At 40.6% G+C, this 14,441-nt stretch overlaps 2 protein-coding genes across 8 annotated transcripts in view; one reads left to right on the top strand and one right to left on the bottom strand.

Annotated features, from left to right (window-relative positions):
- Positions 1 to 9,366, bottom strand: part of KIF1A (kinesin family member 1A) — a 106,887-nt gene extending 97,521 nt beyond the window's left edge. For 5 of the 7 annotated variants that reach the window (XM_081955630.1, XM_081955634.1, XM_081955633.1 and 2 more), the window contains exon 1: positions 9,229 to 9,366. The gene's annotated coding sequence lies outside the window, so the exon portion shown is untranslated. Of the gene's footprint in view, positions 1 to 2,274; positions 2,319 to 8,909; positions 9,031 to 9,228 lie in introns of those variants that run through there. The other 2 variants (XM_081955632.1, XM_081955631.1) reach the window with 2 other exon arrangements.
- Positions 9,367 to 9,553: 187 nt separating this feature from the next.
- Positions 9,554 to 14,441, top strand: part of AGXT (alanine--glyoxylate aminotransferase) — a 34,341-nt gene continuing 29,453 nt past the window's right edge. Inside the window, exon 1 of the mRNA XM_081954360.1 lies at positions 9,554 to 9,605. Coding sequence (XP_081810486.1) covers positions 9,574 to 9,605 — 32 coding nt within the window. The 5' untranslated portion in view covers positions 9,554 to 9,573. The remainder of the gene's footprint in view (positions 9,606 to 14,441) is intronic.

Here is a 14,441-nt window from a genome sequence, read left to right as displayed (position 1 = left end):
GTCCAAACTAAAGCGGCTCTAAGTGTAGTGGATTTTAGACTAGGTGCGAACACTTCATCATAATCTGTAGCTGTTTGGTCAAAACCCTGAACCACTAGTCTAGCCTTATATGTTATGGCTCCGTCTACACCAGTTTTTATTTTGAATAGCCACTTACTCCCTATTGTTTCCTTACCTGGAGGTAAATCATATTTGCATATACTTTCATATTCTGCAAAGACTTAAGTTCTTTAGTCATTGCAGTTCTCCATCCCTTTTGATCTTCTGGAGGAAATGTGGTCAATTCATGATATGTTGCAGGAACTTTGTTAACATGATAAGCCATAGTTGCCTGATACCTATCAGGTGGCTTAGTTACACGTGTAGAACGCCTTGGTAACTCAGGACTTATTACTGGACATTCCATTTTCACTTGTTCCTGCTCTACTACTTCCTCTTGAGTAGACAACTCATTTTTAATATCCAATCCTGGTTTCTCATCATCTTCATGAGTGCTAGACTTGGTTTTTATAATTACATCATCATTTAATTCTAACCTATTCCATCCTATATGTTCCATAAATTTGGTATTTGCACTACTAACGACCCTTGTTGATCTTCTTTGCCAAAATCTGTAGGACCTGTGATTAGAATTATAGCCTATAAAAATTAGTTGTTGAGCTCTTTTTTATCCTTTATGTTTCAATTGTGAAGGAATATGAACCCAAGCTGGGGTTCCAAATATGTGTATGTAACTGAGGTCTGGTTTTTTACCATACCATCTGGTAAACGGTATTTCACCAGTTGTGGTGTTAATCACATTGTTTAAAATATGATTTCCACACATCATTGCCTCACCCCATAATGATTCAGGCAATCCAGCATCAGCTAACATAGTTCTAACCATAGATTGCAATGTCTGTCCTCTTCTTTCCACAAATGCATTATGTTGTGGACGATACGATGCAGAATGTTTATGCTGTATACTAGCCTTTTGCAACATAGTTGTAAAATTAGAGTTTGTGAATTCTGTACCATTATCAGTCACTACTGTAATAATCTTATGGTTTGTTTTTCTCTCTACAAATTTAACCCAGTTAGTGAACCGTTGAAATGTTTCTGTTTTGTTCTTTAACAGAAAACAAAAACCATATCTTGAATAATGGTCTAAAAAGGTTAGTACATAACAGGCTCCCCCCAAACTAGGTTTCATTGGCCCTATTAAGTCAGTAAATACCACTTCTAGTGGTTTCTTGGTCTTAAACGCATTTAACCTATTAGCCGAAGTAGTTCTATTCTTCTGTTTGTTACAAACATTACAATTTATATACTGGCTACATGGCTTTAACTTCACTCCATCAACTAACTTCACTGTTTCTTGCAACATTTTGAAACTGATATGTCCCATTCGCCTATGCATTAAATGAATACACTCATTGTGGGATTTAACATTCGAATATACAGCATTAACAACATTGGAATCATACATTACATATATTCGCTAAAGAAACATGTTGTTTACTTGTAACCAACTTTACAAAAAAAATTCTATCTTTAGTAATGCACATCGATGCCCCACTGTCGATAATCCATAAATTGTGGTTAAATGATGCATTATTATCTATAGTCACATTAATATCATATTTTCTAGATTGTAAAGGTTTCTTTAAGTTGTCCCAACATTTAGCAGCAGACTGTTCACCTCGGATATGACTCAGTTGTTGGTCAGCCAGTGTGAGACCAATAATGCATAACGCCCGTTCATTCCTTCTCTGGAACTCTGCAATCTTCTTAGCATCATCATCATTGTTTGCCTCCCAGGCAGTGACATCCGGTGGAGTGTGTACTACGTCCCATAGCCCTTCACTACGCAATATTAAACTACATTTTGCAGACCAGGATACGTAGTTTGTGCCATCCAGCCGGGTGACCAATGATAAATTCGGAGTTTGGCCTTGTGCCATCTTCCCAGATATAAATGACTAACTAGATATTTGCAAAACTATAACGTGTGTAGCAACTCCTCTCTCTTAACGCTGCAGCTGACACTCTGGATACAAAGGGTACACTGGGCCCATAACCAGTGTTAGGGGGTATCTCCGTTGGGAGACAGAGAGTAGTGCAGCGGAATGTGCAGCCGGAGAGGAAAAATGTTGCTAGTAGAAACACACTAATAGATTCACAGACACTGCTAGTAAAAACAAGTAGCTTTACTACTAAAGTTGCTTCACAAGCAGTGATAGTAGATAGTAGATATTAGTTCAAACACAATTCAAAGAACAAACAATTGCTTACAGTCACAGTTTACGTTCCAGTCATCAATCATAGGACAAGCAGAGAGAGAATCAGAGAGAGAATGAGCTCTCTTGACTTCCTCTTATAGCAAAGCTAATTGCATCTGTTAGGTACGTCCACTCATTTAAAGTAACAGCGACCATTTGTCATGGTAGATAGATATGCTGTATATTGCCTGCCCAACACTAGGAGTATACTCCCAACAGTTTGCAAAGTGCAAAAACTTTTTTTTTTAAATTTGCTTCTTCAAAACCTTGGTATGTCTTATACTCCGGTGCGTCTGATACTCCGAAAAATACAGTAGAAATAATTAGGGAGAAATGATTCTAGAACCATGATGGTGAAGCTATGGCACGTGTGCCACAGGTGGCACACATAGCCATTTGTTATGGCATGCGAGGTGCTGCCCTGTCAGCTGGCCAGCATGTAGGCGCCCACTGGCCAGCTGACTTCAGCCTTCTTTTGAGGCCATTTTTTGCCCTCCAGAGGCTTTCTTGAAGCCCCCGGAGTGCGAAAAACTGGCCCTACGGGCAAACCAGAAGTTCAAGAACGGACTTCCGGTTTGGGCATAGGACTGTTTTTTGCCCTCCGGAGCCTTCAGGGGCCTTCAGGAGGCTTCTCTGAAGGCTCCAGAGGGCGAAAAACAGCCCTACGGACAAATCGGAAGTCACAATTCCCGAACCTCTGGGTTCCCCGTAGATCTGTTTTTTGCCCTCCAGAGCCTTCAGGGGCCTTCAGGAGGCTTCTTGAGGGCAGAAACTGGCCCTATGAGCAAACTGGAAGTGACTTCAAGTTTGTTCGTAGGGCTGTTTTTCGCCCTCTGGAGCTTTCAGGGAAGCCTCCTGAAGGCTCCGGAGGGCGAAAAACAGCCCTACGGACAAACCGGAAGTCACCATTCGTGAAGTTCTGGGTTCTCCGTAGGTTCGTTTTTCGCCCTCCGGACCCTTCAGGGAAGCTCATGAGGCCTGCAGAAGGTGTCCTGGAGGGGCTGTTTTTGCCTTCCCCAGGCTCCTAGAAAGCCTCTGGAGCCTGGGGAGGGTGAAAAAACCACGCCAAAAGCGGGGGGGGGGGGTTGTAGCTGGTCATGCATGCATGGCATTATGGGTATGGTGCACACCCGTGCATGACCCCTTTGTGCTCCCCCCGCTTTTGGCATGGGAGCCAAAAAAGGTTCGCCATCACTGTTCTAGAAATAACCCAGTTCAATGCCATGAAGGGCTTTATAACTGTCCACCAGCACCCTGAATTGTACCCAGAAGCTCCTGAGCATCCACTAGTCAAAAATGCCCTTGCCACAATATTTTTAACCAGCTGTAGCAGTTTTGGTTTGCCAATTTTTTTATTACCAGTTCGGGTGCGCTCAACGGCCGAGTAGATGGGTGGAATCTCCCACTGCCGCCACCACCGATACGCCCGATCCGGGCCAAACTGGGAGCAACCCACCTCTGAGCTGTAGGTCTTGGTGATCTTCAAGGGCAAACCTCAAAAACAGATCCCATTGGGAGGTGACTAAGACATGAGTGACCGTGAAAAGAGCTTCCTTGTCCAAGAAAGAACATAATTGGCACAAATATGAAGCTGTGCAAAAAGTCATCCTAACCATAACTACCATCTGTTTGTTGCATACCCCCAAACTGTGCACCAATTCTGATTGGGATAGTGCCCAATCTACACCTGGAAAAGGCTACAGAAAGTTCCCAGAACCACATTGCCACTTCCCCAATCTGGAGAGAGACGAACCAATCTGTTTCTAAAACCCAAAACCAATTGCTTTTGTTATATTAAGATGAAGCCAGTTCTTCCCCATCCAAAGCTCCCAATCTCCAGACACTAAGACAATCTCCACATCCCAGGGCAGAGATGTAAAAGATGGGTATCATCCGCATACAGACAAATGACTTCACTCAGTGGTTTCATGTACATTTTAAACAAGAGTTTAGAATAGTGTTGAACCCTGAGGCACCTCAAAAGCAAGGCCTGCAGGCTACAGCTCTTTCACTGTCAACAATGCAGACTAGAACTGGCCTTGGTGGAATGAAGAAAACCAACACAACACACTCTTAATCCCAAAACCTGTCCAGAAGAATATCATGATTGTTGCTGAGAGGTCAAACAGAGCCAAGATGGATGCACTGTACCACCCACACCTCACTTCCACCACAGTTTTTAATCAATGTTGTTTCAGTCCCATACTCGGATCTGAAAACTGACCGAAAGAGATCCAGACAATACACTTCTTTCAGTGTGCTCTAAAATGCTTCCTGACCACCTTCTCTGGAAATATAGATGATCCACCTACTCTGGAAAGTAAATGATAAATGTCAGCATGAGTGGCTTTATCAATGGTTTATTGAGGAGGGGGAGCACCATCACTTCCTAAATTGATTGTGTGGCCACCTCCTCTCTCAAAGAAGAATTAACCATCACCAAACCCAACAACACGCCACCTCTTGGGTACCTTAGCAGGCCAGGAGTGACAGAGGTTTAATATACAGGGGGCCAAGCTTACAATTCTGAGAATCCAATTTACTTCCACAGGACTAACAGGTTGAAACTCCTTCCAGGTAACCAAACTCAGCCTCAGAAATCTCCAGAGGGCCTACTGAAGGCTACCATATATAACAGATGACTAGCATATTCTTCATAGCAATCCTGTAGATGAACCTCCAAATCAGCCCTCGCTAGGGGGGTCCATATTAACTTGAACAAGGCTACCAGACAGTTATCCATGGACATAGTAAGTGTGGTGAAATACGGACATTTCACTACCCTTGCTGTCATGGCATGCTAGGCATTTCTTCTCCCATTTCATCTCCTGTTACTCTGTAAACCAAGGAGAACTTCAGGGAGAAGTGGCTGTAAAAACACAATTCATCCAAGGTCTCCAGTACTTCCCTATTCCAGACAGAAAGCAAGACTTTGGACTGCGAATCAGACCTTTGTAAACAACCCCAGGCTCCCTCTAGACCCAATCCAGGCCCATTAATCACTGAGGGCAAACTAATCAAATAGGTCCAACCTCCATATGATGAGCTGGAGCCCAGGAAACCGCAGAGAGTAAACTAGTCCCCCAAATTCCAGATTATACCGCCACTGCCCCAACAGAAAAAACAAAACAAAAACAATCTGGCATATGATTTTTGTGATCCTTGGTGACCTGGATGAGCTCCATGGCTATCATAGTGGCCACAAACTCTTAAGCTGTTTTGGACGCTGCCACCAGAGAAAGCAGGTTAAAATCCCCTCGTACTACAAGCCTGGGAAACTCCCACCACTAGCCCAGGAACAGAGTCCTGGGGCTTCACCAGAGTGGTTGCTATGCAGCTGGGAGACTAATTTAATAGCTACTCTCCCACCTAATACTTATAGGTATTACTAATTTGAATGACTCAGATGATATTCCAATTTCCCAATAATTGAATGACGTTTTTTCCAACTACTTTCAGCAGATGGTATTTCCAGTCTAATTAAAATCTCTGTAGGAAACATCATAATTTATTTTGATCATTTTCCCACTATCCACTTATTTTTAGTCTCTCTGTTTTTGATGCTTCTCATACATTCTTACTTGTAACATGTATTCATACACACATGGTTGCATTGTTATTCCCATATATCTTAATGATACTCTTTTAAATAGTTAAAAATTGAAATATTTGTTTCCCTTCTCCTTTGAAATGTTGCCAGCTTGTTTGCTCTACATACAAAATGTTATCAGAAGCTGGACATACCATTCTAGCTGAGACAAATCTTTGCTGACCTGGACAGCTCATTCCTTTGTTCAACATAGCACCTGCCTTTTTTGCAGCCAATTCACTCTAATGATGAATTCAGATTGTAATTTGTTTTTCACCCAGATCATTTTAATGCCATAAAGAATTAAAAGTAGGGGAAGCAGCTTTAGCTTAACAGCAGACTACATGCTTTACATACAGTATATAATATCTGAAGCTAATTCTCAACCATTCCCAGGAACATCTAATACTAGTCAAACTATCTAATACTAGCTTAAGTGGACCAACAATATGACTCAGGATAACACACTACCTTACAGTTCCATTGGTTCTCTAATATGAACTGTATATTATATTTATGGATTTATATAATGAATACATGTAGAGAGACAATATCTATGAATATAATTTAAATATTTGAAAGGTAAAAGAGTTTTTGATTTTCTGCAATGCCGTCAAAAAGTAATGCAATAAAAAGAAAACATAATATAGCTATAGGCCTGAGATCTGGAAATGCTGTCATACGCATTAATTAGTTGAATTTAACTTTAACCTAATAGTTTATCATTAATTCCAGTCCCGTTCAGCTGAACAAGATGTAAGACTCAGAATGTGTAAGCCACTAAGCTTAACCTCTATCTCTGTATTTCCAATGTAGATGGAAATTTACATTATTTGAATTTCTGATAATTAAAAAACTCCTGAATTAATTTATTTTCATTATGTCTTAGACTGGCAGCTTCATTAATAATAAGATAAAATATTATAGGGCTAGAATGTAATCTTGTCAAATGGCTATTGTGGATGAAATCTCACTCGCATCTTTTAAAAGACTCAAAGTTTGTGCTGCAAAATGAATAATCTAGTCACTATTTCAGTGGCATTAAAAGGTGAAGCAAAACAAAAATTGAGAGAAAAAGAGAAATTACAGAATCATATTCTACATAGTGATTATCTGTCTTATGTACGATTCAGAGTAAAATATTATTACTTTTTGCTCATTATACTGCATCAGGCCTACAATCCTAAACTGACCTTCCTTTTTCCTGATAGTGAGAAAAGCAGAGAGTCATAAATCATCCAAAAGATATCACAAGCACTTACAGAAGATCCACAATGCTGAAGATACTGTTGACAAATGTCTGCCCAGTTTAGGAACTATAGCATGAACATATTAATTTAGAAAATGATTGCATTTACTTCTGCTTCTATTTCTATCTGTTTATATCTCTGGAGTATAAAGAATTTCCTTAATTCATATTGTCAAACCCAATTGCACTATACTTCAAGGAAGGAAAAACATGTTACTCAAGTCTCAGCACACAAGCTCAAGTCAATATATTCAGCCATATTTCTGCAATCAAACTGTTCCTAAAATGGCCTTGTATCACTTCTTATGAGACCTTGTAAACATCCCCTGTATTTATCCTTCTAGAAATATCACCTCTGTTGTCTATCTCATGCCTAGAAGATTCCAAAGTTATTGTCAAAGATGCAACATTTCTTCTTGGAAGCAAGATGTCCATTTTCTCATCAGGTTTTCCACTCTCGGGAACTATTAGACAATGGATGTATTATCCTACAATGTATAAACTAGGTGATGTAACTAATCATAGTACAAATGCTTATAGTTTAAATTTATTCCCCTTTGCCTTAGAAACTTCCAAATTCAACCAACTTGCATCAGTGTGTGTGTGTATTGTTTACATGTAAGGCTTCTTAAAAGTTAGTTTCAATGCCACCAGATATTTTTCTTTAAGAAAGAAGATGAGCATAGTTTTCATTTGCATACAATAAACACTTACTAGGAAGGTATAACAGGACCCTGTAGTGCTGTAATACCAGCATTTAATCCAGTGTTGATTCTGTTGCTACAGCAGTGCAGGCTCTAATTCATGTAAAATGGCTGACATGATATACCACCCGATCCTCCGCTTACACCAAACCTCTTTTTAAAAAAAGATTCTGAAGACCTTTTCCCTTCCTCAGCTGTGTCAGATGACAAAGCACTCACTTTTAGTCCACTAGAACTGCTTCAGTATAATCTTATAATATAGCATCTTTAAATGATTTACATATGTTACCATTTTCCTCTAAAATGTCTTGGAAGATTTTTGTAGAACATCCATAAAGAAAATAATATTATAAATGACTGGCTTTTCCATAAGCAGATAGGAATGAAACTAATCTGTTATCTACAGAGCAGACATTTTGAATGTTAACCCCCACCCTTCCCCCCCAATCCTTTTTCAAATAAAAAGTGTGCTTAGGTCCAGCCCTGGAATTAAGTTAATTATGGCGATTAATGCATCTCAGATATGCATTTCATGAACTGGCAGGTTCTTGCCCCGTCCTCATGACTCTGCATTCTCTTTATGGCCTTCAGTCACAGCCACTGGTGCAGGGCATGTGGGGTGGGGTGGTGTTTATTACCAATATTTCTTTCCAGGCTGGGTGTATTTTAGAAGCTCGCCTACCAAATAAACTGCTACTAACAATAAGAGTATCTCCGAAGAGCAAAAGCCTAAGACCTGCCCAAAGAGAAAGGGTGTCTCCCTCCTTCTGATGGATCAAGAAGAATGACGAATGATGAAAGAGCACAGGAGGCTGGGTTTTACCAAAGGCCTTATAACTGGGTGTTTTGCTTCTCCAATAAAAAATAAATAAAGCCCAAGGCGAGGAGGATCAGCCTTGGCATCTGACTACTACTTGGCCCACAGGCAATTTCTTTTGCTAAGAGCTAGTACCCCATCATTCTCCATTATAATGTCTTTTTTTCCCTGCTGCTCTTATCTGCCATGACATCACTCATACATACATGGACGCCCAAACCCGAATGCTCTGCTTCTAATTTGGGGGGAAGGATAAACAAATATACGGCATTGTGTTGCCTTTTAATACCTCCTGGAAACAGTGGCCAGGTGCATAGCTCGATGACTAGACAAGCACACCAAACGCACACCCGTTTCTCAACCTCAATGAATTCAACGAGGCATCCGCCGGGAACGCGCTCCATTCCATTGTCTCTCCTTGAAACCCAGCCAGCAGGCGAGGAAGAGCGATGCGCCACTAGACGCCGCGTTCACCGCAGAACGCCTAAGATCCGCGGCTCCGGGCCGCCCCCACCCACGCCGATCCCGATCCCCCAGGAGCCAGCACTGCGAAAGAGGAGGGCGGTAGCTCAGCAATCCTACGGGACAATGGAAGGGCTGCGGCTTACCTCAAAGGCTTTCTGCAATCCGCTCTCGACTGGGAGAGGCTGGGGCCGGCACTATCATTGGCAAAGCTCCGGCTGTGGTTCCCACCGGCTAGCAGAGCTGAGGGGCGTCTCACCACGGTCTTCTCCGGCTTGTGGTACTGATGCTGCGCTCTCTGGGGATGCGCGACTCCTGCAGGTTCACCGAGCGCCCCGCCCACTAGCCCTGCCCGCCATTTGATTGGCTGAACGAGCAGACCAGCCTGTTGACCGCAGCCAACAGGAGGAGGAGCTTGGCTTAGGTTAGGGCGGCCCCCTTGCTGCAGAACTGCGTCGTGTGGTCCCAGGGGAGAAGCCGTTCAAAGTGAGATGGGAAGAAGAGACCCTTTTCTCCGCCCTCGGTAGGATATAGATGTACCCTACTACCCCAAGCATTCGGGCAATCTATTCAAAGTCCATCACATCTTCCCTGTTCTTGCATTCTCCGTAGACCCAGGAGGTCACTGAGTCATTCCCAGCTCTTGCCTTGTCTTAGCAAAGACCACACTGAAATGTTTATGATGCTTGAAAGTTCAAAATACACCCCACATCACCTTTAAACACTCACAGGCTGCATCTTGTCATAGTTGTCTATTAAAGTCATGCTTGGAGGCAGTCAGATTGTTGTATTGAATCTTCCAGAAATCTCCTTTTGTGTAAGCTCTTATTCTGAATGCAGCATTGAATTGTATATTCAGTTCTATATGTAGTTTATTTCTGAAGGTAGAATTCAAGGTGGGGTTTATGTTAAAGTCTAGTCTAGTCTAGTCTCTCTCTCTCTCTCTCTCTCTCTCTCTCTCTCTCTCTCTCTCTCCTCTCTCTCTCTCTCTCTCTCTCTCTTCCTCTCCTCTCCTCTCCCCTCCCCTCCCCTCCTCTCCTCCTCTCTCTCTCTCTCTCTCTCTCTGCAAAACCAACTGAAGGTTAATCCTGTCTGTACCTAGTCCATCTTGACAAAAAAGCAATTCATTAAAGGAAACCGGCAATCTCAAAATCGACAATTTACATTTTCATCTAGAAGGAATGCTTCCAAAGTTCCAGACTAAGTTAAAATGGGCTCGGGAATTTAACCATCAGGCATCATATGGTTTAATTATTTCAAAAAAGTATGTAGATACATGAACACAAAAATTAGATGTATGACACAGGTTTTAGTTATCGTGATTTATATGAACCCAGCCAGTAAGTAAGTAGCAATCTTTCTCCAACATAATAATGAAAAAGGACCTTCTGGGCAAGAAACACCTGGGACTTTCTTGTCTGCCCCATCTCTGAGTTTGATTCTTTTGGGTTGACAGAAACAGGTTAATGTGCAAGGCAGTGATTGTTTCCACCCTTTGCTGGAATTACCAAAACATGCTTAAATGAAGTAGTCCCATTTTCACAGAAACAGAGAAAACTGATGATAGAAAAAGATCTAGTGATCCATCAAGTCTACCCTTTGAGGGGGGTTTTTGAATAATTTTTTATGTTTATATTTGTTTTTTATTTTTGTTGAATGATGATATCATTCCTATTTATCCCAAGCATATTTAAACTCAGTTACTGATGACTGATCCGTTACCTCGATTGGAAATTGTTTCCAAGCTTCTACTACTCTTCTGTGAAGTAATATTTTCTAACTTTACTTTTGAACTTCCCTTCTTTCTATTTGAGATTATACCCTGTGGTCTTGGTTTTTGCTAAATATTGAAAACACTGCCTTCTGGAACCTTATTCATGCCCGCTCCCATCCCTTCTGTTCTCCAGGCTGTACATATACAATTCCTCCTGATACGTCTCTCCTGGTACGTTTTGTTCCTTAGACCTTGTTCCATTTTTGTTGCCCATCTCTGAACTCGCTCAATCTTATCAATATCTTTTTTAAAGTGAGGTCTCCAGAACTGAATACAATATTCCATATGGAACCTGACTGAAGTCTATAGAGAGAGACTAGCCCTTCCTTTTTCCTACTGGTGATCCCTCTAATGATGCATCCCAGAATTCTGTTTGCCTTCACAGCTGCCTGGCCACACTGTTTGCTCATTTTACAGTCATCTGCTATGAGCACCCCTAAATCTTTTTCTTCTGTTGTTCAGTCTAACATAATAATTTTAATAATCTAATTATTTACTTTATTTAGAATTTATAGACCGCCCCCTCTCCCCAAGGGGACTCGAATCTAATTATATTAAAAATAATTTTCTGGCATAGAGTACACTGAATCTTGACACTAACCAAATGAGCTACATTCTAGCCCACCCCCGTCATCTCATGAAAAGCTGTATTCACAATAACCAGGGTTATTGAGTTAGACAAACACAACTGGTCAGTCTTTAACTCATCTTGTCAAGCATTTTTGTAATTGTAACTCACTGTTTCAGGGCGTTGGCAATACCCAGCGGAATCAGTGGACAGTCAAATACAGCTAAAGACTATTATGTTTCAGGGCAAAAATTCTATGTAACAGTAATTAAATGTACACAACATGCCTTATGACCCTCAGAGTCAATCCCAATGCTCCTAGTCTTGTCCATATTGGTCACGAAATAGAGGTTGGAACTGAACCCCTTTGTGGGAAACTCTTAATCAATTGTAATTGGTTACTTAGAAAGACTTAAACAGCATAAAGACCCATCACAGACCACCCATTTTGCTGTTCTTTCATCTGACCTCTGTGACCCTGAATGGTGTAGTGATGAGTTTGGAGTCCAGTTGGCACACATCAACCAATGAATAATGAAGTGAGCAGATAGAGATGATGTTCTTGTTTTTCTAACAAGCAGCTGAATTTGCTTGATTACTCCTTCTCATGCGTTCATACATTTCTTGTAGCCATCATTATTTATTTGGTTTTGGCCCAGCTTCAAAATTATACTGAGCCACTATAGTTTATAAATCATTGTTTACCACAGGAATGGCATCACAGCCCCACTTTTGTATCTCCTTTTTATGTCAAACCCAGATCTTTTATTTTATTTTACTTACTTTACTTTATTTATTTTATTTAAAAATTCCAGTAGCCACCCATCTTACCACAGGGTAATTCTGGATGGCTTATAATATTAATGATGCTACAATTCACTTCTAAAAGTTTCAATGGAACCCAAGGCATCAATTTTGCATTTCACTCCTCTCTTAATCTGAAAAATATAAAAATCCTGCTTCCTATCACCAATGTGTCTGTGAAAATGCCTCTTTAGTGTCCATAAAAAATGAAAGTGGGAATCACACACATTTTTGTTTTATGGTTTAGATCTTCTGAATTACTCAAGAAACTTTGGTTAAATCAGTCTTAGTATGATGTTTCATCCAGCCAATAAGAGAGAACAAAAGTGGAGGACACTTTCACTTTTCATTTCCTCTTTTATGCTATGTAGCTCTGCTAAGCCCAATTCCTTTGGTTGCATAGTTTAAAGATTCAGAATGAATTGAATAAAGTGGTCATTTCATTTCTTGGCCAGTGATCTCACTACTGTGTGCCAGCAGCAGTCAATGAAGCTAGGCTGGAGTTGTGCTGTCTGCAACAGCCACAATGCCACCATGTCTCATTTTCTTTTCTTTATATAAGCCAATGTGGGGGGAAAAAATCTATGAAGTAAGTTTGCGGTCAGCAACACTAAAGACAGTTTTGGGAGAGGCTCACCTGCTACCTTTATGAGATATCTCACTTGTTTCCTTTGCAATTGTGGGAATCGGAGAAAGTACAAATATTAAACATTTGATTTCAGTGGTTCTGATTATTTTAACACCCAAGCTCCTACTGACCACAAGGGGTCCATATAGATAGAGATTTAGAGATTTATTCTGTGTTTTCTCTTTGTTTCTCTCTGTGTGTGTCTGGTCTTTGTCTATGAGATTGCTAATCTCATGCTTTTCTTTCTGCCTTTGTTTCCAAGGCATGAATGCACAGAGGAGCTTTTGTGTGTGCGTGCGTGCATATGTGTGTGTGTGTGAATGCATATGTACACACTCACAGTTGCTGACTCTCCTGTTTCCCTCCTCCCAATGGATTTCCTTAAATAGACCTTTCTGTTAAAGTCATAAACCTGTTTCACTCATTGTAGCTCACTAGATTTCTACTCTCAAAAACATCCACATAATCAAGACACCAGAAATGTATATTCCTCCCCCCCCCCCCAACAGTAGGATGACAACTAAAACAACAGCAGTACCTTGAAAGGTCTCATTTTCTCAGGGCTTCTCTAGGACTTATCTTGATCTCTGGAGACATAATCCCTTGTTTGCAGCTCCCAAACATTTGAACCAAAGGAAATAATTGAGAAATATCATAAATTTAGAAATATTTATTTATAGTATTTAATAGTAATTAAAAATAATTTGTATGTTAGATCATAAGAATATAATATACTACAAGTAGCTTCATTATTCTTTGAGACAGAGTTATTGCTCTCATGGTTACAAGACTATGCCATCAGAACAATACCGTAAAAAATATTGATGGTTTTGATGAACTGGAACATTACCAGCTTCTCACTGGTTCTGATCCCTGTAGCACCCTGAGTGATGAAGCTTTTTCCACTTCTCATTTCTTTCTTCCCCTCACATGAATTTGTCTCTACAGCAGTTCGCTAATCAGACTTTTTGGTTAAATTTCTAGTTTCTGCACAATCAGTTCTTTCTGTCCAACAATACAATAAAAGCTAAAGAAAATCAGAACACTTGTGTGGTAAACATTATGAAACCAAGAAACCAGAAAGACAAATTGGTGAAAAGAAAAGATACGCATTTTGTTGGATTTCAAGTCCTTAAAACACTAAGAGACACCATTAATAACTCTTTTCCCCAAACATGGCCACTCTTTCTCTGACAGCTCAGTTCAGGGGCATATTTGATGACCTGTGTACATTCTCACAGATCCTATTAGATAAGATTTCTGTTTGGGAAGAGAAAAAAATACTCATTACAGTCTGGAACTGCAAAATCAATAGCACACAGTTATTTGAAGAAGCATTCGCAATTTATGTTATGTATTTGCTGCCATCTGTTGGTGATCTGGAGTTCTGCAGGCAAAATCTGGTAAGCCCTTTTAAAATGGCCACTAGCAGGTGTTTACAATGGTTGCAGTGTCTCCCGGGTCATGTGATTGCCATTTGCGACTTTCCCAGCCACCTTCCAACAAGCGAAGTCAATGGGGGATTTGCTTAACGATCACACGATTCACAACAACTGCAATGATTCACTTAACAATCATGGCAAAA

The sequence above is a fragment of the Natrix helvetica genome, assembly GCF_964273705.1.
Source record: "Natrix helvetica genome assembly, chromosome: 5".
Taxonomy (NCBI): domain Eukaryota; kingdom Metazoa; phylum Chordata; class Lepidosauria; order Squamata; family Natricidae; genus Natrix; species Natrix helvetica.
This window is presented reverse-complemented; position numbering and strand designations above follow the sequence as displayed.